At 37.8% G+C, this 27758-nt stretch overlaps 1 protein-coding gene across 1 annotated transcript in view; it reads right to left on the bottom strand.

The window, feature by feature from the left end:
* Positions 1-27758, bottom strand: part of CFAP47 (cilia and flagella associated protein 47) — a 495620-nt gene that overhangs the window by 210769 nt on the left and 257093 nt on the right. Inside the window, exons 41-45 of the mRNA XM_045873173.1 lie at positions 20276-20346; positions 18759-18904; positions 8858-8969; positions 7870-8096; positions 393-535 (exon numbers count right to left, since the gene is read on the bottom strand). Coding sequence (XP_045729129.1) covers positions 393-535; positions 7870-8096; positions 8858-8969; positions 18759-18904; positions 20276-20346 — 699 coding nt within the window. The remainder of the gene's footprint in view (positions 1-392; positions 536-7869; positions 8097-8857; positions 8970-18758; positions 18905-20275; positions 20347-27758) is intronic.

The following is a 27758-nucleotide window of genomic DNA, read 5'->3' as shown; positions in this document are numbered from 1 at the left end:
GTTAGCCTGAGCTTCAACTCCAGCACAGCTTCTGTAACCAATTTCACAGTCACAGCAAGACCTTAACTTTCTCAAAGAGCACTTACTGTCTTTATCAACTACTCTTTAAGAAGGAGTAATAACAGGTTCGCAAATTTCAGTACCAGCAACTTAGCACTTAAATTTAGTACATAGTTTAGATTATTATGCTGTAGTATGTTGGTTATTTATAATGCAAAATATCCAATAATTGATATTTATGTACCCTGAACTCTCTCTTTAATTGTATTATAAACATCCTATTAGTAGAGATAATCTCTTTAAAATTTTAGTATTTCACAGAGCCTGGGACAGAGCGAGATATTGCAGTCCATGTGTTACCTGTTTTATTTGCAGGTTTAATTCCTTGAGACTGGGTCAGTTTAGCTTGAGTTTCTGGAATCTGAGGAATGTAGATTTTCTTGGGGATATCAAAATGTTCTGGAAGGCTCAGTTCTGCTGTGTATAAAATGGACTTAGGCTTCTTTAGCTTTGAGGTATTAAAGAGCATACAAGTCTGCAAATAAACAGAGTAAAATTGGAATGTAATTCTCTTAGCCTTTACCTCCAAAACACACACACAAAAGCATCATGTATTTAGAGACCACATTTGGGAAAAAAATCCACCAAAGGATTGAATTTGTTCATTTCTTTCTTTTTTTTTTTTTAAGATTTTATTTATTTATTTGATAGAGAGAGACAGCAAGAGAGGGAACACAAGCAGAGGGAGTGGGAGAAGGAGAAGCAGGCTTCCCGCTGAGCAGGGAGCCCGATGCGGGGCTCGATCCCAGGACCCTGGGATCGTGACCTGAGCCGAAGGCAGACGCTTAACGACTGAGCCACCCAGGCGCCCCTGTTCATTTCTTTAGACACATTATTATTTGATTGGTGGAAGATAGCACTAACATGTTTTACAGAATCTGTGGAATCATCCTTTATTAACAGATGCTCAGTGTCCCATTCTCTAATCCTTTCAATGTTGAGGAATTCATTGCTTCAGGGAAAAGCCAATTCCACTGGTGAATAGCATTGAGAAAGTGCTTCCCTCCTTCAGTTGATCCCCGTGTTCCTTAACATCTAACCCATCAGTTCTAGTTCTTATCAGAAGCACAGTTAGTCCCCTCTCTTTTCCTAGTGACAATTTTGTAAATATATGTGTGCATATGTGTGTGTGTACATATGTAGATGTATAAAATTAGGTCCTGCCGTTCCACAGACATCCAAACATACCTTTTATTTTTTTGTTAATTTCTTTTCTTCCTCCCCCCTATCCCAAATATACCTTTTAAATAGGTTTGATATGTTTAGTCCCTTCAACCGCTACTTACATACTGTGGGTTACAACAACTCATCATCATGCAAATGCTCCTCAAGACACAATCTAGTTCAATATTGTCCTTCCTAAAATGGAACGCTGAAGAGAAAGCCAGTTCTCTAAGTGTGAACCAAGCAATGCAAAGCACAGAGGTAGGCAATCATTTATTTTTATCTGGATGCTCTATCGCTAACCACATAGTACAGCCCAATGGTTGGACCAAGCACTCTTGAAGGCAGACTGCCTGCATTTATAACCAACTCTAAGGAAGCTTGGCCAGTCTATTAAACAAAGCTACAAAGTCTTCATTTGCAAAATATGGGCAATAATAGTACACACTGCCTATCCAAGGTGTGAATTTTTAAAGGGAAAACAAAATCCAGGTCCTTGGAGCATATTTTGATAAATGTTGGCTATTAGGATCACCATTGTCATCATCATCATCTTGATTGTGGTCATAGTATCATTACTCAACAAAAATAAATGTTAGTGCCATTAGCAATTTTCTCACTCACTGGGTTTGTTATCTACAAAATCCACAAGTATTTTTTTTCCACAAAGTAACATTTTTCAACTACTTTATTTTGGTAATTAAAATCATGTAAATTAAAAAACTTAAATTAATTCATTTACATTTATCATTGCTTGTATTTGGTTCATTTTTCTAGTCACTATGAACAAATTATCTATTCACATCAACAACCAGCTCTTTAACCTAAATGTATATCATCTGCCTTCTATACCTTCAAGTCATTAAGTCATGATATATTGACATAGACCCTCTTCTTGGCCAAACTCTAATCAGGCTCCTCCAACCCCTCGTCTCAAGTAGGCCTCAACCTTGGCCTACAATAACTGCAGATTTTCAGCACAAATGATTTTGTCTACCCCCTTCACACACATGCACACACATATATACACACACTCTAAGAGACTTGAACAAATGCTGACTTAGTTTCTAACAGCTCAAGGCCATATCCCTAGGATGATCCCAGTTCCCCTTAAAGTGCCTACCTGAGAGAGCTCAATGCTGCCAAGAGAATATACTGTTTGTTCCAGCCAAAACCCAGTGACAGGAAGATAGGCCCCTAAACCCCCTCTTATTAGAGCAGTTACTTTAGAAAGCTTGCTATTATAAATCCTTTCTCTCCTTTCCTTTCTTTCTTCCACCCCCACTCACTGCACCCTCCTCCTCTTTCTCTCTCCTTTTTAAGATGTAAGTTTTCTGCGACCCAGAACTGTCTTCTCAAGGACCTTAGAATGCAAACATTCAAGGAGATAATGATCCCAGCCAGGTAGGTACCTTGTTCTATCTTGCATCACTACCTCCCGTCATAAAGATCACAGAAGTTTGTTTCTCCTGCAGATAAGGATCAATTAACAAATCCAGATCACACTGACCAACCCCCTCCTACTTAAAAATGTCCACTTCCCAGATTCTGCTCATTATTATTAAGTTCCCAGCTCATTATCCCTCCTTACTTTCTCATCCTCCTTTTAAAACTCCCAGTTCCTCCTGTACAAATTTCAGTTTAGTTCATGCTGGATCCTTCTCCCCGTTGCAACAGTTACTGAATAAAGTCTATCCTTACGGCTGTAACTAGTATCCAGCTTTGTTTATCTTTGACAGTATCAGTAGGATTACTTCATGATTTAGAGTGCACTTAAGCTATACAAATACAAAAAACATTTTCTTTACCCTTCTGAATCCTCACAAAGGAGATCTTTTAGGCTTCCTTTTTTAAACATATTAAATTTCAAAATTTCAATGATTTTTCTACCACTTATCCCAGAGTATATAGCATGGCTTTTAAAACATAAACTGGAAAAGCTAATAGAAAATAGAAGGAAACTACCCTGAAGTTCTGAATCTTTCCAGTATCACTGAGTATATCGTTAGAGTTGATTTATTAATGGTCAGAAGAATATGAATTCAATAAATGAGTGCTAAATGGTGAAGTGTCAGAAACTCATGCTCTTGAAAAAAGATCCTGTCTCTCACAGTATAAAGTAGATACATCATGTTGCTATTACTCTATAAATATTTCAAAAATTCAAATTCCACACGGTTGTGTACCAAAAAAAAAAAAACAAACCACCACATAATTAGTCAGATGTGTCACTTTTCTTTGGTAGAAAAGTGATTACATTTATTCAAATAGATTTAGTTCTAAACAGATTTATCTCAAGGATGATTTTAGATTTTTTTATGTAGTTATTTTACACTATAACTGAGCATTCTAGACTTTCATTTATTCCATTATACAATTTCATGGTAGTAGATGAAGAAGTGAACATATGATCTGGAGACTATGCAGGGGAAGGAAAAGAGTAATGGATGGGGGGGGCAAAAACCTGTGTCCATAACTTTTCTGTCACAAATCAGTGGTGTGATCCTAGGCTACCATCTTACTATTTTGGGGTCTTGGTTTGCAGGTCTGTAAGTGTAAGAGGTTGGCCTATGTGTCTTTGAGTGTCTTTGATTTCTTGTCTCAGCTTTAAAAGACAATGATGTCTCTACCATGATCTGGGCTGTAATTGCTACCCTATTGTTAAGGGCAACATAAGTCTTTTTATGCCTCAGTCATTTCATTTTTTGTATTACAAGTGTAATTCTACATTCTCTACATTTCTCCATGGGGTCATTGAAATAATCTGGAAAAATGCACATAAAAGCATATTGGACAAATGGTGTAAAATACTATACAGGGAGAGAGTACTTTTAAAATTAATCTTGTTTACTATTCTGCAAAAAATATCATTATTGGATTTCAAGAATGCATTGATAATTGCCACTTGAAAAGAGCCCTTTATGATAGATGTATATGAGCACAATAAGATGCATCTGTGAGTTCTGATTTGCTGCAGCTGGTTTTCCTAAACTAGCACATTCAACCCTTCTACAGTTATTTTGTGCATTTGGAAAGTTTTTGCTGAAATCGAAAAATGTGTGATAGTCACAGAATTCAAAGAAAATAATAATCTTCAGGTAAAAATACTTACAATTTCTAAATTTAGAGACTATTTAAAACATTTCAATTTTAATTTTAAAGAGGACAAGGTTTTTTTTCATAAATTATGATGATGATAATTGTTTTTGTTGCTGTTATTTCCACCAACCAATCGAGAAGTACACACATACAGATACCCATCCTGTAAATGTGGGAGGTAAACAAGGATAAGTAAACAAGACGACTGTGACTGTGAAAAATCAGGCTATGAGGCAAGCTGGATAGACATGAAGACCTCAGGTTTAAAGTATTATTTGTTCGGGCACATGTTCAATTCAATTAAAACAGTGACAGAGCACCTGTCACACACAAGACAATAAGGGCTAAAAAACACACGACAAAGATTTTCCATTTCTAGGCATTCACAATTCTAGAGGAACAGGGAAATATAAAAATAAATACTATACAAAACATAATTGGGTAGATACAATAATAAACACAAAGAGTGTGCTGGGTTTTGGAGACAGTTAAAAGAAGAGTGAGAAAAACAGAAATGTATATATGTATATATGTATATGTATATATGCATAAATAATAGAAAGTGGATCCATTGACAAAATCCATCTCCCTCCAGCATTTCTCATTTAAATAAAATGTTTTGATAAGAGGTAAGAATGAAGAAGATAAATTTTTAATTTTTTTAATATTTATTTATTTGAGAGAGAGAGAGAGCAGGGGGGAGGGGCAAAGGGAGAGGGAAAGAGAGAATCTCAAGCTGATTCCCCACTGAGCATGGGACCCGACGGGGGCTCGATCCCACGACCCTGAGATCATGACCTGAGCCGAAATCAAGAGTCTGACTGGCGCGAGCCAAGCTACTCATGCTGTTTGACTAAGTCCAAGTATGGAGGATGATCCTGAAAACAGGAGACTCCACAGCTGGCTCCTGCTATTCTCTTTCATTTTGTTTATGGCAATCTTTATAATTGTGGGAATATTTCTGGGCTGGCTCCTGCTATTCTTTTTCATTTTATTTATGGCAATCTTTATAATTGTGGGAATATTTCTGGGGTTTCATGATAAAGTGACTACTCACCTTAGTTACGCCTATCTAAGCAATCATAATGAAACTAATTCCACAAAGAATTAGTTTCTATAGAACAAAATAACAAGACGGTCACGTTCTGTCTAGCACCTTTCTCTTTGCGTACTGTTTTTTAGTTTTAGCAAAAACCAATAAGCAGAAATCAATAAAGGTCATGTTAATCATTACAAAGGAAAAATGAAAGAAGGCTATGGCTGTAATCCAGAGAATGATCTAAGATTTGGAAAAACAAAAATATCCTAACAAATAAATAAAGTTCCTCCGAGGCTGTCAGGAGGAGATGCTTGCAACCTGACCCTGTGTCTGTGTCTCCTCATTCGCCGACGCTGTCCTTTCCTACGAGAGGCCCACCCAGGCTGGAGCTGGACTCCAGCATCTGATGTTTAACCAACTGAGCTGCCCAAGTGCCCCTGAAGAAAATAAATTTAAAAGTAAAGAGAGAGAGAGAGTGCACTATGATAGGGTTAAAGTTTGAAAAAGCCACATATCAAACATTTCTATTGTAATACTATACTCAAAGTTGAACAAAAACCTTCCCAAATTCATTGCTCCATCATAGAAGTAAGCCTGTTGGTATGAGCTAAAGACAGCCCTCAGCTTCTTGAATGCATAGTGTAGATGGGTCAGTCCAGAGGGCATCAGAGCCTTGGGCCTTGATATTTTTGAACTAATCAGAACTTAAAGTCCAGGTCATCCATAAAATATCATCATTAAATGTTAGGGATCTGTGCATAGACTGTACTGATTCTAGCATTCTAACAAAAAAAGAAATCATCCCTACAATGCTGAGTATTTGTTGTAATCTATGTAAGGTAATATATGAAGGTAAATCTCACACAAGGATGAAAACATTTACCATTTGTTCCTACACTGATCAAAGACTTAGTGACTACCTTTGGCACAGCACACTTTTCTAGGCACTGGTGATATGAGAGTTAACTAAACAAATATCTCCTCACAAATTCCCTTGCTGGAGACAGACAATGAGTAAGCAAACAAATATATTCCTCTCAGGTGATAAATGCTATCTATAGAGAAAGTTGAAGGAAATTTAGGATTCGGAAAGTGCCTGGTAGAGGTAAACAATGCTTTTTAAAAAGTACATAAGATTTTTAAGAAGATACAAAAAATATAAGCATAACCTCATTGGTAGCATTCTAGCAGGTCTGAAGTAATTGAGGGAAGTAGCGTCTAATATCTAGGGAAAATTAACCACAGAAGTGCACAGGGCATGGCGAGCATGCATTGGGATTTTTAGATGAGCAAGGAGGCCTGTGCTGAAGGAGTGACATGAATGAATGGGCTTCAGTGGAGAAGGTAAGATCAGGGAAGAGATGGGACTGACCGGGGCAGGGTGGGGGGGCGGGGAGGACCGTCCTAAGGATGAGGACCGTCCTAAGGATGTTGGGTTTTATTCCGAATGAGCTGAAAAGCCAACAGAGGAATCTGTGCAGGGGAGCAATGTGACCAGGTTTCCATTTTAAAAGAAGCGCTTTGGTGGCTCTCTGGAGGCTAGACTGTACCTTACTTCATTTATACAATAGAGTTCAAGATATAATAATAGAGTCCATAGTAATAACAAGAACAATAATGCTGCACATATAGAGAGCACTTATTTATATACCAGGTAAAGTGGTAAGCATTTTAAGTAATTATCTCACTTAGCTTCCATCAATTACCAGTATCTTCAGATTAAAAATATAAAAATTAGGGTGCCTGGGTGGCTCAGTTGGTTAAGCAACTGCCTTCGGCTCAGGTCATGATCCTGGAGTCTCGGGATCGAGTCCTGCATCGGACTCCCTGCTCAGCGGGGAGTCTGCTTCTCCCTCTGATCCTCCCCATCTCATGCTCTCTGTCTCCCATTCTCTCTCTCAGATAAATGAATAAAAAAATCTTAAAAAAAAAAAAAATAAATAAAATAAAAAATAAAAATATAAAAATTGAAGATTGAGGATTTTGAAGTAACCAGCCCACAGTCACACAGGTAGAGAGTGTCAGGGTCTGGATGCTCAGCCTGGTAGTCTGACCCCGGGGACGAGCCTCTTTGGATGCAAAGAATATCCTGGACAACTTTTAGAACATGTCCCTCCCCGCCCCCTAGCAGAGATTTGTATTTAATTATTTTAGAACGGGGTCTGGGTACTACTATTATTTTAAGTTCTCCAGGGCATTCTAACGTGTAGTCAGAAGTGGAGGCAACCGTGAATTCAGCGGCTACACTGTAATGCCTAAATGTGCTAGCATGCTAAGTTACCACTAATTTAGTTCCACTACTAAAATTAGCAGTCCTGCTAACATTAGGAGAACGCTTTGCTTCAGACTTTTTAATGAGGTAGAAAGAAGAAAAGCGACTGAGCTGTCTTCCTGAGGAAAACCAGCATTCGTCATTTTTCCATGTAAAAAGGTTACGATCAAGTGACAACTCTGCATGGTTCTACAACGACAATCATTTCAGTGAGTCATGTGTCCTGCATTCTCACCTCAATCTTGGTCAGCCCCAGGAGGGCGATGGCCACACGAACACTGCTGCTCTCCAGAGTGCCCGTGATCGACCGTCGCTCATACTCTACATCCGACATCTGCTGCTGGGCCGCCAAGGCCAAGGCCTTTTCCTTGGCTTCATTAGTCAGTGGCAACTTAAGGTCCACATCCAAGGTTTGATGGAGCTCACATTTCAAATACAGAACTGGATTTTCCTTACTCAACACTAGGGGAAGCAAAAAGATTCATGACTGCCAGGATCATTTATGCCCTCGACAACCTTATCCAGAATGCACTTGGAAGGTTTGAAACAGAAAACTGCAGTTGTGGCCTTCGTTAACCAGAGTAACATGGGTAACTCATTTCCAGTAGCCCTAGTTCAGTAATTCAAGAGTAAGTCTTCAGGAATTAAAGTGATTTTGCTGGTATTCTCTAAGAAGAATGCTCAAAGAATGCTCAAAAGAACTCAAAGGGTTCTTTCACAGACATATCAACATGTTCAAACATTAAGTGATCATTGTGCTATCAGCGATTAGAAGGTAAGGGAGGTAAAAATAAATGTAAAGACATGTGTCAGGTGCTGGTAAGAGCTGTCATTTTCTTTCACTAACAACCTTACACTTCAGAATGAGGGTACAAGTTCAGGGTACAAGTTCAGTTAATATATTACAATATATAGAATTTGAGAGTAGAACCATTTCCAAATTATCTGGGCAACTGAAAATTTGCTGAGTAAATATTTTACATGCCAAATTTCAATATTCATCTGAAGAATGAAAAATAAGGATTAAAAAAAAAATCACCATTGACATTTTCTTGTTAAACTGGGGCTGTATTCCATGGATGCTGACATAATAAAGTTAAAAGGGAGCCTTCCAAAAGCCTTCCAAGTTTTTATTGGAAAAACTTGCCAGGAGTATGCTTGGATGGCTCTATGAAGAACAACCCCATCCTTCAACATTTTAAGTGAAACAAAACATACTCTACCTTCCTCTGGCGAAGTGCTGTAGTCAAGTGGAGCTGAAGAATCCTTTGGGAGAAAGGAGGAAGGCAAGGGGATCATACCTTTTCCTTCCACAACGTAAATTAATTCTCCAATCTAAAACACAACCACACAATAATATTAAATACCAAAAGCTCAGAAAAAATTAGGATCTTTCTGCTATAAGAAAAAATCTGTACACTATAACAACATCCATGCAGTGTGCATTGCTAAGCAACTGTAAGCCTTAAGTGAGGAGTGAAAGGTAAGGCTGAAATCTAGCCCTCCCCCAGTATGGGGGAAACTTTGTATGCAACCAGAGCAAGGTGGTGGATTAAGAAGGCCCCAGGATGGCCCTGAGGGCAGCTGATCTTTGTAGCTGTAAATATCCTTGGTAGACTGCTAACTTAAATCACATAAACAATCAAGAAAGAAAGAAATATTTTTTCCTTCATTCTGTAATGTATTGTTGGAGAGGAGTGACATCACTTTTGCATGACAACTGAGTCCCCAGACGTCTATATTTTAAAATGCAGATTTTCAAAATGAGCATATGATGGACTGCAGATCTTTTAGAATAAGTAATTAGGCAAGAAATACAAAAGACTAAACAAAGAGAGTGAAAATTAAAGTAGGGTCAACGCAAGGGCAGCAACATGATATGGAGAAAGATTAACAGAGGTTGAAAGGCTTGGTTTCAATTCTGGTACTGCCATTTACTAGCTACTAAGCCTCAGGCAAGTTTAGTCAATCTCTGACTTTCAGTTTTGGCCTCTGTAAAACAGGATGATCAAAAAAATAAGTTCATTTTAGAAATCTAGAGATTAAATGAAAAGGAAGGGGAGAGAGGGAGTCTCAAAAGACATAAGATCCCAATGGATGAATATTTAGATCTTGATTCTGAAGGGAAGCAGAAAATGTCACCCCAGAATATGTTGCTTTGGTATACTGATAATTTTGACTTGTAGGCACTTGAAAGACAGCAAATGTAAGGAGAGGCTTGTAGGCACTTGAAAGACAGCAAATGCAAGGAGAGGCTTTCTTTGAACTTGCCTTATCTGCCTAAAGACAGACCCCCCCAAAAGAAACTCATGTATCATAAATTCCCTTCCTGAGGATTTCATCAACCAAGGACTGACTCATCAGAAGAGACTAGAAGTTGACAAACTGTGTCACAAAGTATCATGTCTCCCATCTATTCTTCTGAGTCCATTCATCTTTCCTAAAAAATCATTTACTCTCCTCTAAGTGACCAACGTCCCTTTCTCCCTTTTCCCTATTAAGATGGCATTTAAGCCTGAATTCTAAGTCACTTTGAGGAGTTACTCATTTTTCCTTGGGTACCTCTCATGTATATAGGAAGTATACATGTTAATAAATGTGTTTTTTTCATGTTAATCTGTCTTTTATTACAGGAGTCTCAGCCAGTAATTCAGAAGGGTAGAGGAAAAACTATTCTTCCTCCTCTACAATTCAAACAAAGACACTTAAAAGGAAATGACAGAAAAAACGTACAGACAGTCATGAGACAATCAGGGAAATACAAACAATGCCTGGTTGTTTGATGCTACGAAAAAATTTTACAATATTTTTAGTAATAACAGTATCATGATTATGTTTAAAAACCGGTCTTTTTGTTGTAGAGATGCTTACTAAATTATTTGTGGATAAAATTATGTGATGATTGAGAGTTGCTTCATTATAATGATGAAATAATTTTGGCCATGCACTGTTGAAGTTGGGAGAAGGATACAGGGGGGATATATTGCAGTTTTATTTCTAGAAGTGTATTTTATATTTTTCATAATAAAGTCTTTTTTAAAAAAATGCTTACATCTTTAGAAGTACAATGATAGTAAAGATGTGGCAAGGACTGAATGAGGTAACACATATCAGGAACCTAACCCTTTGCCTGGCACTTACCAGGCACATAAGAGATCCATCTAAATGGAGAGGGACCATCTGTTGAGAGCAGGGCTTCCCAAACATTCGTGACATACAAATCACCTAAAGATATTGTGAAAATGCAGGTCTGACTCAAGAAATCTGGAGTAGGGCCAAGACTTGAGAGGATCAATGAAAATGAGCATTGGCAAATTTAGGGCTAAGCCATACAATGGAGAATCTTCTGCCAGAATGACCTTGTGACAGGCATGCATCTAACTACTAGGAAAGCAAAAGGAAACAAACTTAGCTTCCAAGCTGGGACTCTACTAGTTTGAACTGTCCCACCATCTTAGAACAATATTAACTATATGTTTGAGAGACTATTCCAGAGGCAGCACACATAAATGATATAAAAGGAAATTGCATAATAAAAATACATATTCCAAGATATTGTAGATATCCTAGATAACATGTGAAATGGCAAAAACTGAAAATTAATCTGGAAACAATATAAGAATAATCAATTTCTGATCATGAGGTCAATTTATTTATAGCTTCACTATCCCTCCCTGTTTGAGATTTGTTTACAATAAAATTAACGGTCATCTACTCTCCTACGATAATGTTCCATAGAATTTTATTAATTATGACTCACAATTACCTTCAGTTCATACTGAAAAAAGAAATATGGAAAACGTTGAATGTTTTGAATTGTTTAGCATTTAATTCCATGCACTCTGGTAATAACAGTACATTATAGAAAACTTTCATATAGTAATTTTTCCTAAGCAACCTGGTACTTTGCAAACATAAATCCAAGCTACCCATCTGAAATGGGTTTTGTGTGTGTGCATGGTTTACTACAAATACAACTGAGTGATTAATACTAATGACATGAAATTTTCAATGATAATCGAAGTACAAAGACTCAACAGAGACCAGAGAAAACAATATATTAAATTTTACTTTTACCTTTTTCTCATTTTAATTTTTATCTAAAAAATCAGTCGTTTAACCCAAAATATAATATTCATAAGAAATTAGACTCGGTGAGTATAGGGTTACCAAAGTACATGTTTTCTTAAATGTGTGCCTGATCTATAGCTTGTCTTCTCAATGAAATGAATACTAACTCATGGAAGTTGATACAAAGGGAGCAAACTGCTATTTGCCAGAATATTTCCCTTAAATATACATTATAAAAAGCCTCCTAACCATGGATTAGCCAACTAAAATATCAGTAACTAAAACTCCATTCGACTCCATTTAATTCCACATCTTACACAGATGACATATTATCATTTCCCAAAAAATTATTTTGTCTAACTTGTTCACTTTCTGTGTTCTTTTTTTATTAAAAAGAAACAATTGAAAAAAAATGCCTGTGTCAGAAAATTGTTCAGGAAAATCAACTGTGGTATCATCTAATTATTTCCCTCTACTTTTCTTGCAATAAAATCAGACCAGGAAAGGAATACAAATGCAGTAAAGAACTCCATTAAAGCAGAGAAGTCCCTTACATTCCAAGTCTGGAGGCCGTGACAAGGGAAATGAGATTATCTGACACATAACAGACACTTGTCAATGTGAGCTATTCTAACAGTCTATTAAATTTCCTTTCTGCCCTTAATTTCATATTTTACAGTCAGGATGTTTCCTTGGATTTTTATTATATTTTCCAGAAAGATGCCAAAGCCCATAGCCCATTGTCCATTGTAAGAAACCCTCACAAAAGGTATTTTGTTCTTCCTGTTTATCTAGTTAAATGCAGTCGTCAAATAACACAGTTGCACGCAAATTTACAAGACCAGCTGTTAATGACCCAGAAATAAGGAACACAAACAATGAATTGGCAGAAAAGTTTTAATCCCCAGCTCTGCTACTAATGAGCTGGGTAACCTTGGACATGTCATGGATGACCTCCAGACACAAACATCCTTAATCTTAAAAAGAAAAAAAAAAAAGCATTTTAGACAGAAAATCCCCATGTTGTTTCATAGGTCTTAAAATTCTACTTATTCTCTAATCTTGGGCCTAGATTTTGCTGTTTTGTAATTTATTTGTTTGAACTGGCTGAACAATATTATATTACTTTGATGGCTAAACAGGTATGTGAGAGCTAAGCTAAAATTCTAAAATGTTAAATTCCATACACTAGAGAGAGATCATTAATCACTGTAGGTGGCTATTTGGCATTGCCATAATTATAATGTGAAACTGACCAGTAAGAATAATCACTGTTCTTTTAAAATATGATCTTTCACAGAATGAGTGTTCTAGGAGACTCGGTAAGGGTGAAAAGAAAATGTGTAAAGAGATTTGTATGCTTGCACTAAAAAGTTCAACTTTCTTAACACAATCTTTTTTTTTAAGATTTATTTTAGAGAGAGAGCAGAGGGAGGGGCAGAGAGAGAGAGAGAGAGAGAGAGAGAGAGAGAGAATCCTAAAGCAGACTCCCTGCTGAGCAGGGAGCTGGATGCCAGGGCTTGATCCCAGGACCCTGAGATCATTATGTGAGCAGAAATCAAGAGTCGGCTGCATAACCGACTGAGCCACCCGGGTGCCGCTAACACAGTCTTAATTGCATGCCTGAGAAATTATTCCACAGACATTTTGAGAAAGCAACATATATTTAAATACCATAAAATATTAATTACTTAATAAAAATATATGGCATACTGTAGGAAAACATCTCGTCAAATAACAGAAAGCTTGGCCTAGAATTTAGAAGTTACTGTGGCAATGATATTGACAATCTCTCTTTATCACTGTATTTCTCAGAACAGTTTCTATTCAATTTTTTGCCATCAATTTGCTCTGCATGTAAATGAAAATTTGCTTCAAGTGTGAACATCATGCAAACTGTCATTAAGATTGATCTTTATATCAATATTCATCTTTGCGGTTCTCTCTTGTCCCCTTGCTCCTTCCCCCAAATCCAACATCATCATCTCTTCTTTCACCACTACTTCTCACATGCTTCTCTCTGTCTTTACCATTGGTATGCAAAAAGCAGAAAGCAGTAGAGAATGGAGATGTGTGGAGTAGTATAATAGACTGCAAGAGTCTCTGAGCCAGTCTCTTGGTCTCCAGCTTCCTTCTCCAACTCTTAATCTATTCTCTGTTTTGGCTCCAGAGATGCTTTCTAAAACAAAGATGACATCAGGTCATGCTTATGCTCAGTATCTTCCTGCTTTAAATAACAATAATTACCTTAATATAATAAAGTTATTCAACTAAAAATTTCACTGCCCTCCTCATTATTAGTCTGCCTTATCCATCCAATCAATTTTCTGTCACTTCCAAGAAGCTTCTCTCAGAATTGGCAATTCAAGTGTCAGTGAAATTTCATGCTTAGCTGCTTGCCTCATGTTCTCAGAATCTTCTTGAGCACACTTCTCCGCTACCCAAACTCTGCTTTACTGGCAAATTTCCACTCACCCTCTTAACCAAACTCCTTTATGAGTCAATTATCCCTGCCTCTGCTATCATATAGAAATGCATTTTCCCTCTATTCTAGACATGGCCACAATCTGGCTGATTGTGTTATAGAATTAATGGACATGTTTCATGATACCGTGTACATAAGAAAAGATTATGTCTTACAAGGGGCATCTTGTTGAGGGCATGGTTGCCCCAGCACAATGTGGCATCCACTGAAGGCAGGAATGCATTTTTATAATTCTTAGGAATGTGCCATACATTCAGCAAGCTTTCTTCATCCACCTGTATGGAGTACCAACTTCAAATAAATACAACTTTCTGTGTGAACTGGGCCAGCCTGATGCAAGCGTGCCTTCTCCACGGAATGTGAATCCCCTTAGTACAGACTTCATGTCCTTTCTCTGTGTTCACTCTCTATATACCTACAGAACTGGCTTTATACTTTTGGTGAATCAAACTGTGCTGGGAGAAGTGAACACAATAATAAAATGAAATTATTGAGAATATAGCTTGAGGGCATTAAGTTTTAAAACTTACAAGAGTCATTCTCCATAGTCTACAGTTTCCTTCAAGAATGAGAGAGTTCCAGACTAGCAACTAGCAGATACATCAGTTGTGGATATCAAATGCACAGCTTAGTGATTATAGTCAACAATACTATGTTATAAACTTTGAAGATCCTAAGGGACTAGATCTTAATTGTTCTCAACACAACAAAGAAATGATAACTGTGTGATGTGACAAAGGTGTTAGCTAACATAAATGTATCAAACCAACATGTTACCTAAAAATTTATACAATGTTATCTGTCAGTTATAGCTCAATTAAAAAAAAGGTTCATAAAATTGACATGGATTTGGGAAAATAGGAATTACTGTTCCCTTGTATTCTATATGTCATTTGAAAGGGTATCCCCTGGAGCTAAAATACTGGTATCCCAGAGGCATGTGGAATCTCTACAGACTAACTGTTAGGATCATTGATAAGAAACCCAGAGGAGACCCCCCCTCCAAGAATAAATAACTACCATTGGGTACAAAATTCTCTTTAACAGATTTTCTTCTAATGTTTTTTCTTGAAAAAGGCTGCAGTGCTTATGGCAGGATGATGATGGTTTCACAGAAAGGAGAGTGGGTGAAGGGGGAGAAGGCCCTGCAGCAGGGAGGGGGCTCAAACTATGTGTAACGTTGTGAACATTTACCACATTGATCTAAAGTTCACTTAACCTGCTCCCATATTGTCCGCAGGCATCTTAAGGTTAATAAATGTTTCAAAGTGTTTATGGGCCTAATGGGGTTTCATCTTCTGTTTCCCTGGGAACAACTCAGGGGTACAGGAAGGAGTATCCTTACCAAAACAACAGCAACAACAAAATATGCAGTGTAACAAACTGAATGAAAAATCAAAAGGTGAGTGAAATGTGGCTTGCCATTAAAAATCATGGAAAATAAAAGAAACCACGCTCAAATGATACTCAGTCCCTCCAGTTATAAAAATAACTTTCATAAAACTGAAATTGCTTTGCCTAAATGTAAAGATTTTAGAATAGCATAATTTAATGTTTTTGCCTTCACATTCAATAAAATTAAAGAAAAACCAGTATTATTAAAGTCTACACGTTAACTATGATTGAAAAAAGTTGCACTTTGATTATAGGATATTCAAAAATATACATAATAGAGACTGCCAGCTTAATCTCTGCATCAGCACAGACAGAAAGACACAAAAGGCTGAGGGAGAATGAAATGAGGGACAGGGCAAAAAGTCAGATGAGTGGTCCCACTAATTCATGCAAATGTAAGGGAGGCGGACAGACTGAGACACAATATATTAACAACTGGTAACATGTAGCCTTAGACTAACTTGTTGGAGACCACAAATCAGTAAGAAGGCCTTGCCTGCTCTTCTACCTGGGAGTGGGCACCCTTGTTCTGCCAACTTTTTATTTGACTTGGCAAGGCTGAAACTCACTTTGGTGCATCGGGCCCCAGTGTGGGACTGGGCCAATTCCCATCAGTTGCTCAGGGATGCTGACTCCCATCCTGGCTTCCTCAAGTCAACAATACCTGAACTTTGGTTTTTATTTGTTCTAAGTTCTGTAGACAGAAAAGGACAATGAAGGACTGCAAGATAACAAAGTCTAGTTTGGTTCCATAAGAAGGCTCATGGGTTGGTAAAAGAGGACTGGTTAGGCCACAGCAAATGGTTGCAAATGGATGGAACCCAGTCTTAATGCAGGCCCCATGTCAAGGATCCCTGCCTGATGCCCTTGCCTCTCTCGCACGAATGATCCTAGAAGTGATGGGTGGTTTCTTATTTGGGAGCCTAGGACTACACAAAGCAGAGGTTCACACAGGCACAAAAGTAATATCTTTACTTACACAGCCCCTGGGGTTGTGTCAATACATCACTTTGTACTTTGCAGTGTTTGTGTGGGGGTCTGTCAAGCTCTCCTCTCAGAGAGGGCTGTTCTTCAGGGACTGGGTCATGTTTCTACTCCAGGTTTCCCCATTCAATCTGCCCCATCCACACATGAGCAGAAAGACTGTTGGACTTCTGGCATTTGACAGTATGAATTTTTAGGGATTTTGGAGGTTTTCCCCTAAGCTAAGACTTTCTATGAACATTGATGGAAGTTTTGTAAACTGTTTGTGCTTTCAAGCAGCTATTACCTAATTCATCTCATTTTTTTTTTTTATTTGAAAGTTCAAATGGAACAGCTAGAATGAAACAAATGGCCTTTCCTTGATAGCAGTGCTAGTAGAAATGTTTCTGTTTTACACATGGAAAACTATCAAATTGAGGCCTAATTACTTTACAGTTTTCAACAGGTGGTTCTTAATGGCAAAGCAGTTATCACACATTTAATAAGAACAGGAGCTAACTAGGTGGACTTGGATGTTTGATTATCTATTTAAGCGTGTAATTGCATTTTTCAATATAATTAGCAATAAATTGAATGTGTAAATTAATAGATGTGTTTGCCCACATAAGTAATTGTAATTCAGTGCAATACTTTAGATTAAGGGCATTATTTCTCAGTTGATAGCAATATAATTTCATGATTACTGTTTTTCTTAAGATTTTTTATGACAGCAACAAAATATATGTAATCAAAAGGCATGTTATAATAAGCTGAGATTCCAAGTTAAGTATAATTATATTTTGATTAATTTAGACAAAATTTATGGAAGTAAATATTAATATTCCAATAGTTGAATTCAAATAATAAAGTCAGCCTCCTTACTATGCTATTGAGAATTAACCCTAGCATTTTCTAGAGCTATATTATAAATTAATATAAAAAAGGAACTGAAGTATTTGATTAAACTACTACTAGTCACACTATCATTACTATTTTTCAGAAATTTTCATATACAGGAATTCAGTAAAATCCTGGGCTCTTTTAGGGGAAATAAAAAACAAGATTTAGCATTACTATAAAACAGCATTTTTTTCCTCCTAAATGGCAATTTTAAGCAAACTATTCTTTACATATTTAATTGACTATATTATTTTTCACATGTAAATGATCCTATAGACACCTGGTCAATACAATACCTCTTTCCAATTACCATTATTTCATTGCGTATTCATTTAACATAGCACATAATTGATACAGAATCGATATCTTTGGGGATATCTTCTGGGTGTTATAAAGTCCCTCCTCAGGTCAACACATGACAGTTTCTTTCTGGAAGGGGATAATACCATAAAACTTTTCCTCTAAAGCCTGTCTCTCTGCCTCTCTCCCTCCCTCTCTCTGTTCTTCCATCCCTCCTTTCCTTCTCTCTCTCTCCTTTGCTGACTTTATTTATTTATTTTTGTTTAAAGATTTTATTTATTTATTTGAGAGAGAGAGGGAGCACAAGCTGGGGGAGAGGCAGAGGGAGAAGGAGAAGCAGGCTCCCCGCTGAGCAGGGAGCTCCACATGGAGCTCCATCCCAAGACCCTGGGATCGTGACCTGAGCTGAAGGCAGACGCTTAACCAACTGAGCTATCCAGGCACCCCCTGAGCCACCTAGGCACCCCATTTTCTGGCTTTAAAGAAGTAAGCTATATGGATGCCAGAGCCACTAGAAAATTAACTCTGCCAACAACTTGAGAGAGCTGAGAAGCAGCTCCTTCCTCAGTGGAGCCTCTGAGGAGGATCCAGCACTGGCAGGTCCCTTGACTGAAGACTTAATAGACCTTAAACAGAGGACCCACCTAGGTCATGCCCAGACCTCTGATCCACGGAAAATGGCATGACATAATAAATGGGTGCTGTTTGAAGCCCCTCAGTGTTCGGTAATTTGTTATGCAGCTACATAAAGTGAATACACACAGAGCTGCGGCAAGGTTAGGCATGCCACCGATCTCTCCCGTGGGACTTCCTAAGGCAGCCATTATAAAGCTTACCCACAACTAGTGTAACTGCTTATTTGTGAGGATAAGCTCTTTGTTTAGCAACGAGAAGGCTGCAACTGTTGTCCACGTTACTAGAGTCTGCAGCTGCCTTCAAGCCCCCTGTACGGGTTACTCCATTCCAGTGCCAGCCCATGATGAAGGCATGTGCCACCATTCTGTTCTCACCTCTTTGCTGCTAAGGATGATGACACAGTAGCGCGTGTGCATGTCAAAGGGAAGAAACAAGAGCTCCAGGCTTGAAGTCCCTTTTACTCCCAGGTGAAGAGTATGTGTGGAGCAGAAGAACTCTCTGATGAAATTGGACTTAATTGCTACCAAAACATGAAGCAGAGCTTGTTTACATATCATTTCATAAGTGCTGTTTCACTTAGTGCTTCAAGTTTTAAAATAAATAAAAAAATGTTTAAAGCATTAGCACACCAAATTAGATGGCACGTGCATTTCTCTGGCATTAGCACACCCAATTAGATGACACGTGCATTTGTTAATAAAAGTATGGGTGACCCCAGCTCAAGCCTGATATCATAAAATGTGTAATTATGACCCTCTATTAAAGATTCCTTAAAAAAGGAACTTCACTAGTGTTTAAAATTAGCCTCGATATACATATATAATATGTATATATGAATAGCACAGCGATCATCTAAGCATTTACAACTTCTTTGGTCAACTATATTAATACTTCACGTAACAGGGTGTAATAGAAAACTTGAACTGGAAATAGAGGAATGTTTTATATATATATATGTTTCTATCATTCTGTTGGTTTTAAAACATGTCTACAAGTTCTTCAACACTGCCTTGAATGCGGTGATAGGGGAAGTCTTAGTGACTTGATCCCAATGAATAGTACGCTAGAAAGCAGCACTGTGACTTCTGACATTACAGCAAACAATGTAATACAATTCTTCCTAATCATCCCTTTCTTGGCTCACTTGCTTTTAGAACCGAGTTGTCATCCTGTGAAGAAGCCTAGGCCACATGAAAAGCCACATGTAAGTGTCTAGGCCAACAGCCCCACCTGAAGTCCTAGCCAAAAGGTATTATCCATCAGACACGTGAGTCAGGAAGCCTTTGGGATGACTCCAGCCCCAGCCTCCATCTGACTGCAGCTGCATGAGGACGCTGAGCAAAAAGCATCTAGCTGACGCCAGTCACTCCAGAAGTGTGGGAGATAATGTTAATACATTTTTATTGTTTAATGCCACTACATTTGGGGTGGTTTGTTCTGTAGCTAGAGATAATCAGAACATTCCTGTATCTATTTTCCTATCCACATTCTATTCGTATTTTCTAAATCTACAGTTATTTCATAAAACAAAGTAAATCTGTGTTCTCCGTGTAATTTTAAACATCGTGATACCTGTCACCTAAATAGGTTTAAACAGTTTAGAATAAGCCAAAAGAAACATGAAAGTCATTTATTTATATACGTTCATTGTATGGGTAAGGCAATTGGGACTCAAAGTAAAGAGAAAGATGTAGACTCCTCCAAAGGGTCATGAATAGGAGAGGCTGAGGACCAGCCCATGGGCCTCCCACTCTGCCAGCAATCCCCAGGGCTTGGCATTCTGTCTACTGTCATAACCATCCTTTGTTGAGTATTTCATTTATTGGTATGCTATGCACATTTTAAAAGTCAGACATGAAGACAAATGAAAGTTTTTATTTGAGGTACTCACAGGTTCTTAAGGCATTTGGGGAATGGCAACAACCCTCCGCATTATCAGTTTCAGGGCTATTCCCAGCATCACTGTCATAAGTAAATAGGAGAACAACATCAACAACACAAATGAAACTCAAAAACAATTCTCTATCTTCATTAAATCTTATAGATCCTTAAAAATTATGGCTACCTACATGATATGCAAAGACCACAGATGTATTTCATATATCACCTTTATGTTTACATTGTTTCAGAAATTTTAAAAAATGCAAAAAGCAAACTAACAATCATCCATATTTCCACCACTGTTCTATACAATTAATTAAAAACAATTCATTTTTACTTATGAATACTATGGAGAAATAAATATTTGATAATAATAAAAAAACCCAAATCCTGAGGCCCAAAAGTAGTGGTCTCAACTTAGGACTACATAGGTATTCTCTCCAAAAGTGGTTCTAGAACTTGATTTCTTGAAAGAGTCTCTTCTTTGAGCTTATTGTTTCTGCATTTGCTTCTTTCTCATAAAGAGAGGAGATACGGGCAGCTGTTTAAGCTCTGGTTGCATTTCTGAAAATTAATTCACAGACCACAGCCTGAAACAACTGCCTCCCTTGAAAGGTTCCATATCTTCCAGAACCCATCAATTTTCCCCCAAATGGCTCTTCTCAATATTCATGATTACTTTGCTCAACAAGCTGGCAATTAGCATATGGGCTCTCAGATATTGTTTGCCTGATTTTTTTTCTGAAAATACAAAAACTCCGTATTTTCTCACCTTGTCATATGCTCTTGCCTGAATTTGTTTTTTTATTTATTTGAGAGAATGAGCAGTGGGGAGGGGCAGAGGGAGAGAGAAAGAGGCAGACTCCCTGCTAAGCAGGAAGCCCGACAGGGGCGGGCATGGGGGGGGGGGCGAGGGGGGGCTTGATCCCAGGACCCTGAGATCATGACCTGAGGCAAAGGCAGAGGCTTAACCAACGGAGCCACCCAGGCGACCTTTGCTTTTGTCTGAATTTGACGCTGTAAAAATATATGGACTATTTCCAAGTAAAATTCTAGCCATATTGATTCTTTTTCTCCACTGCCTTTTCTTTTTTTTTTTTTAAGATTTTATTTATTTATTTGACAGAGAGAGACACAAGGAGAGAGGGAACACAAGCAGGGGGAGTGGGAGAGGGAGAAGCAGGCTTCCCGCTGAGCAGGGAGCCCAATGCAGGGCTCAATCCGGGGACCCTGGGATCATGACCTGAGCTGAAGGCAGACGCTTAACGACTGAGCCACCCAGGCGCCCCTCCACTGCCTTTTCTTGATACAACATTCTTAATAAGGTTTACCGCATCTTGTAATTATTCTCTGCTTTACTTCAATTCACAGACATTCTGATTAGCCGTTTTAGTATTTTATGTAATTTGAACATTTGATAAACACTTTAAGGCTATCAGAAACATACTAGATATTTTAGCATTTATAAGGGAGACCATACAGAGAGTGGAAAAAACAACAAAGAATGCTTATTTCTCAATGCATGGTTCCACTGCCTTATCTATAATGGAGCTCTGGGTAGAATGCCTGATTAAAATCCTCAGATAATTTCAGAACTTCATTTTGCTCAATACTTGCAATTTCCAGCCCTTCAGCCATTTTTTTCACGATGAATAGAAAAGCAGAGCAAGTTGGGTTTCGTCTCCTTTTTCTTTTCTTTACCTATTTTCTTGGAGAATAGCTAATGAAAGTGCCTTTTGAATAAATCAGAGTTGCCTTTTCCTCAAAGGAGACTCTCAAACCCACAAAAATTGAGTTACCTGTACTATTTATGGTAAAGATGTATAGATAAAAATTGCAGACTTAGAAATGTTATTACCTTGCCCATTTAACTGGTTATTATCATGATTAATTCAGAGACATCAGAAAATAATTTAATTAAATAATTTGGTTCAGGTAAATTCTATTTTCCCTGATCAATGTTCTTGAGTCTAGGAATTCAGTGCTAAACCCAACTTGTTTATAAAACCAGTATCTTGCAGATCCAAAGACAGAACAGAAAGCCAACTCTACCTTTTGGTTACTCCCTGCACCTCAAGTCTATATCATTTTCCTAAATGCTCACCAATTATTACTGAAGCTATGGCAGAGGGAGCATTTTTAAACCCTTGGTCTTAAAGAAGAAATAGCATCAAAAGAGGCTAAAATTATACAAAATACTGTTGATCAAGCAAGGGAATATCTTCTACTAATTTAGTAGTGGGCTAAAGTCAGGGAGTGAAACCTACTTATGAGGTGTGAAGGGATGACATTTCTTTTTTCTCTGCAGGAGTGATATGCAGCTCTTTTCAAACTAAAATGACCAAAATGACATTGAACTGGTTCTATTCAGAGCTTGAATAAATCAGCCCCGACTTCCTACTCAAACCTTTTCCAGTAGGGAGGGGAGATCTTTATTACAAGCCTTCAATGAAGCTACTCTTGGGCAAGCATTCACAGCAATGTCCAAATCAAAGAGTGAATTTTCTGGTTCAAGACCAGTTTTCATGCATCACAGGAAGGAATGTAGGTGGATCAATTTTGAGATTCACTCCATCCTCCATGTGTCCAGGGCTTCTTCAAAAAAGGACCTAGTGGCCATCTGGAGGGCAGTACAAGTGGGATTTTGCTGTTTTTTGTACCTCTTTGGCTCCTGAGCAATTGAGAAGTGTGTAAAACAAGGTGTGCCAACCTGGAGAGCAAGGACAGAGCAGATCTGTGAATTCAAATGGGGAAAAATTCCATCTTGACTCCCACTAACTCTTAATAGCAATTTAAACCGAACCACAGTAGCATTAGCTTAATATGACTTGGTCACCAAATAATCATGGATATGTTTATATCACATTTCAATTCTTGTACATATCTTAAGCTATTATTGACATTCATAATTACTTTTAAAGTATGGTAGTTATTATGTCCACCAGTAGCTTTTATTGTGTATTCTGTTAATGAAGAAGTATGTCTTTGAACATACAATTTTTAAAAATTTTTATTATCTGCTGGAGTATGAGTTTCCTCTGTGCCATAGACTGAATTGTGTCACCGTTAAAGTCATATGTTAAAGCCCCAATTCTCCAAATGACTATATTTGGAGACAGGCCCGATAAGAAGGTAATTAAGGCTAAATGAGGTCATAAGGGTGGGGTCCTGATACAACAGGATTAGTGTTCTTATGAGAAAAGTCAACAGGGAGCTCACTCTATGCATGCACAGTGAGGTCATGTCAGCCCACAGCAAGAAGGCTGCCACCTACAAGTCAAGAGAAGAGGCTTCCAAGTGAAAACTATCTTGCCTTGACCTTGGACTTCCAACCTCCAGAGCTAGGGGAAATAAATTTCTGTTGTTTAGGCCACTTTTTCGATGTTATTTTGTTATTCCAGCCTGGGAAGATAAAGACACCCTGTAACCCTTGCATCTTATTTTAAGTATTTATAAAACATTATTCTGTGAAGTAGAACAGGCTTCCTCAGACTGGCAAAGACTGTGATGACATTAAAAACACACATGAAGCTCTCATGTAGAGCAGAGGATCATGACAGACTGTGACTCTTAGTACATACATCTGGCTTCTGATTCACTCTGTGTTCCTTGAAGATTTGCCTAATTCTAAGTGTCACCAGTTATTCAGTGTGGTAAAAGTGAAATATCTTAAAATCATGGCCATGCAGAATCTAGCTTTTCTGGGTTGTTAGCAAGAATCAAGACCCAGAAAAATATCTCTACCAGGGCCTTCTTTCATTTGGGTGGTTACTCTGGGCCAAGCTACTCTGGGAGACAAGGATAACTGACAAAGCTCCTAAGCTCACAGGGTATGGTCTGTCATACAAAGTAAGTCTACAGGAAATAATGACAAAGCAGAAGGATAAACACTTCAACACCTTTTCAACTTTCATTCACATTCTTCCATAATCCATATGCATAAACATATGTCTTGTATTTCCCCTTGCCTGTCCCCTCCTCCACTGCTTCAGCAATTCCTTCTTCCCACATTCCTTTTATACTTATAGGAAAGTTCTCCCCTGCTCTAGATTCGGGCCATCAAAATCTTACTCACATTTCTGATCCCAATTTGTATATGATAAAGAACAGCAGAGTAGAGCATACGTGTGAGAAAAAAGTGCTTAGTACCTCATTATTCTCTTTAAATGTCTTCTCTTTCTAGGTCTGCATTTTTTTTTCTATCCGTCTTTACCATAAAAAGTGTAGGTAACTCAGTATTTCTGGGTTTGAGGGTCTCTTTGAGAATAAGGCAACTGTGACTTATTCAAAAGGTACTTTCATTAGCTATTCTCCAAGAAAATACATAAAGAGAAAGGAGAAGCCCAGGAAGATCTCTATATCTAGATAGTAATATTCCTTGCCAATGAGCTCACAGAACTTTTTTTTTTTTTTTTTTGGTACAACATATATTACTGAATGCATTCTGCTCTGTACAATTGCCTCCACTTGTGTAGATTTTCTTTTTCTTCGCTACTTGATGGTTGGCTCCTTGAGAACCAGATCTGTGACTTATTTATTTGATATTTCTATGGTACTAAGAACACTGCCTGAGGGGCCACTTAGTAAGAATTTATTAAATGATAAATAAGTCAATGTTGCTGAAAAAACAGCAAGTCATATTACTGTAGGAAATTATTTACATAGTGCTCATTTCTGAGCACCGCTGACCCATCATTTAATTTTAAAGTGTGGCTAAAATCAGTGTCCTGTCCTGATCCTTTCTGGTAATCCTTTGGATTTAATTAGAATAAAAAGGTCTTAACTGCTCTTGCTTACGCTCACGGATCATTTTCCAGCAAAGTAAAATGTGTGATGAATATAAAGTTTTATCATCCATGTGGTTTTATATGTGTCTGTTGCTTAAGAAGAGCAGTTTATAGAGGCATTTTTAAAAATTTTAATAGGAAACTTTACCTTTTTTTATGCCACCTGAAAGATAATTTCAGCACTGTACTGCTCATTCGAGAAGAGAATGTTATTTGGGGAGATACTGGCTGAAGTGATCTGAGGAGGAGTATCAGTTAGCATACGCTAGGTCATGCTGCAGTAACACTCCATATCTCAGTGGATTAGCACAATAGTTTACTTCATGCTCATGTTACATGTCCATCCTAGGTGGAGAGGATGCACTCAAAGATCCTTGGTGAAGGGAACTCCATTTCTATACGTACTTCCTTAGTAATTGTATGAGGGAAAGGGAACAAGAAAAATTGTTCACTGGATCTTAAAGCTAGCCCTTGGAGAAAACATTTAGCACTTTTCCTCACATGCCACTGGCTGATTAAGTTATATGTTCACACATAACTTCAACTGGGGAAGTACATTACCACATGCCTAAAAAGAATAAAACGGGGATATTTCTTAAGAGCTCTAAAAAGAGATTACTGATAGTTTAGGGAGTAATTTTCTTTAACCTTTTCTTGTTCTCTTATGTTATCTTGCTGATTAGACCTAGAGACCAGAATGGGTGTTACTGAGACAGTGTAATGCTTATTGTATGGTATGTTACATACAAAAGTTATTAATCATAGAGGTACTACGCCAGACTTCCATTTTGGTCATGATTAAGAATGCATGTTCTTAAATTTTATTTGTATCTGGAAATCTATATGAGACAAACATTAAGAAGAGCTTTAAGAAAAACAGGGTGTGTAACATTACTAAGTATTATTTCATTAAGACATATTTAAAGATCAAAAGGCCTCAACATGCCAATGAAGCCAGACTGATGAAATACTAGATAACTTTGTGCTAGTCGAAATAAAACGTTCTTTTGTGTCCCCTCAGGGGGGAACCTGTTGATTGCCTATCCCAGTATCCATGGGCCCTTCCCTCCTCACTGACAAAACCCTCGTTTTATTGTGATGTGTATGTGGAGAAGGGTGGTTTCTCAGTCATCCTTCCAGCTAGATTTGGCCCACTGGCTATAAGCAGAAGTGCTGTATGGTATTTCTGGGAAGTTTCCCTAACGGAGAAAGAAAGGGCACACTCTTATTGTGCTTCCTCCTTTCTGCTGCCTATAAAGTGGATTTGATTGTTGGAGTTCTGGATACTTTAGCTGATCCTTGAGAAAGCGAATAAAGATTTGCCTGCTACATGAACTGGAGCCTGGAGGTGTTACACAGCAAGCAGTCAGGACTCCCAAAAGAGCCATAAGAAGTGTTCTAATACATCTCTTAAGAACTGTCAGAAAAACAGCCTTTGGGGTAAACTTAAGACTGTTCTATTTCAACCCAACATATGAATTTGGGGCTCAGCATTCAGCCCAGAACAGTGCTGACGTGACAAACCAGGGACCATCTCTTTTCCTTGAAAAACTGTAGCCTTTGCCTTTTTAAGTTCCACTGTCACCTTTGATCTGATAGACAGTCTTCAGAGAGGTGCAAAGGAGTAAGTCCTCAATCCTTTAAACAAACGGCTCTGAATCATTCTTTGAGAGTTAATCTATAGAAGCCTAACTACTCTATGTTGGATCCTGTTCTCCCTGACCAATACTCAATATCACTATATCTTTATGTTACTTTTATCAAAGGAAGCCTTCAGCAAGGAACTAAGAAAGTAAAGTATTATAAATATGAATGGAAGAGACTATAGGAGAAAGAATGATCAATAATGTTTGAGACCATGACAGACACACTTCTTCAGCTGTACTGCATGCTGAGTTGGCAATTATTTTGGATGAGTACTTGCAAAGTGTCCTTTCCAACCAAAATTAAATTACAAATGTCTTAATACTTGTTTATTTCCATTACGGTTTAGATTTGAGAAGCATAACATAAAAAAGATATCTGTAACTATAGCTTCAGTAATTATGAAACTTTGGATCTAATCAAAACCATTCCAGAATATTATATGAAGAAAAACATGTTAAAATTTGGGATATAGAATTCCTATATTGCATTCCAAATTAAGAAAGTAGACTTGGAGCGCCTGGGTGGCTCAGTCAGTTAAGCGTCTGACTCTTGATTTCGGCTCAGGTCATGGTCTCAGGGTCATGAGATCGAGCCCCACACTGGGCTCCATGCTCAGTGGGATTTCTGCTTGGGATTCTCTCTCTCTCCCTCTCCCTCTGCCCCTCCCCCATTCATTCATGCTCTTTCTCTCTCTAAAATAAATAAATAAACCTTTAAGAAAAGAGAAAGCAGGCTCAATTTTGCTGCTTATTAAGCTGATCCAACTTTGAGTTACTTATGCTCACAAATACCTATAGCAATACTTTGAGATCTGACTCCAGTTTAATATATGATACTATAAATTATTTGCAGTTAATGTGGAGAAATTATTTCAAGGCCATTCAGGAAAAATCTGTCATGCCAGACAGCTGCTTAATCAAGAAGCAAGGGACTGAAAAGATAAAAACTTAGGAGAAGTGTTTACTGAAGAATTTTTAGCAATACCAGCACTTCATAATACAAAGAAATTAACATAAAATACCTACAATACTCTATTCTTATGGTATCTATAATGATGCT

Source organism: Mirounga angustirostris, unplaced genomic scaffold (genome assembly GCF_029215605.1).
Source record: "Mirounga angustirostris isolate CCGP_5_RB_7025 unplaced genomic scaffold, mMirAng1.0.hap1 SCAF_11, whole genome shotgun sequence".
In the NCBI taxonomy this organism is placed as follows: domain Eukaryota; kingdom Metazoa; phylum Chordata; class Mammalia; order Carnivora; family Phocidae; genus Mirounga; species Mirounga angustirostris.
This window is presented reverse-complemented; position numbering and strand designations above follow the sequence as displayed.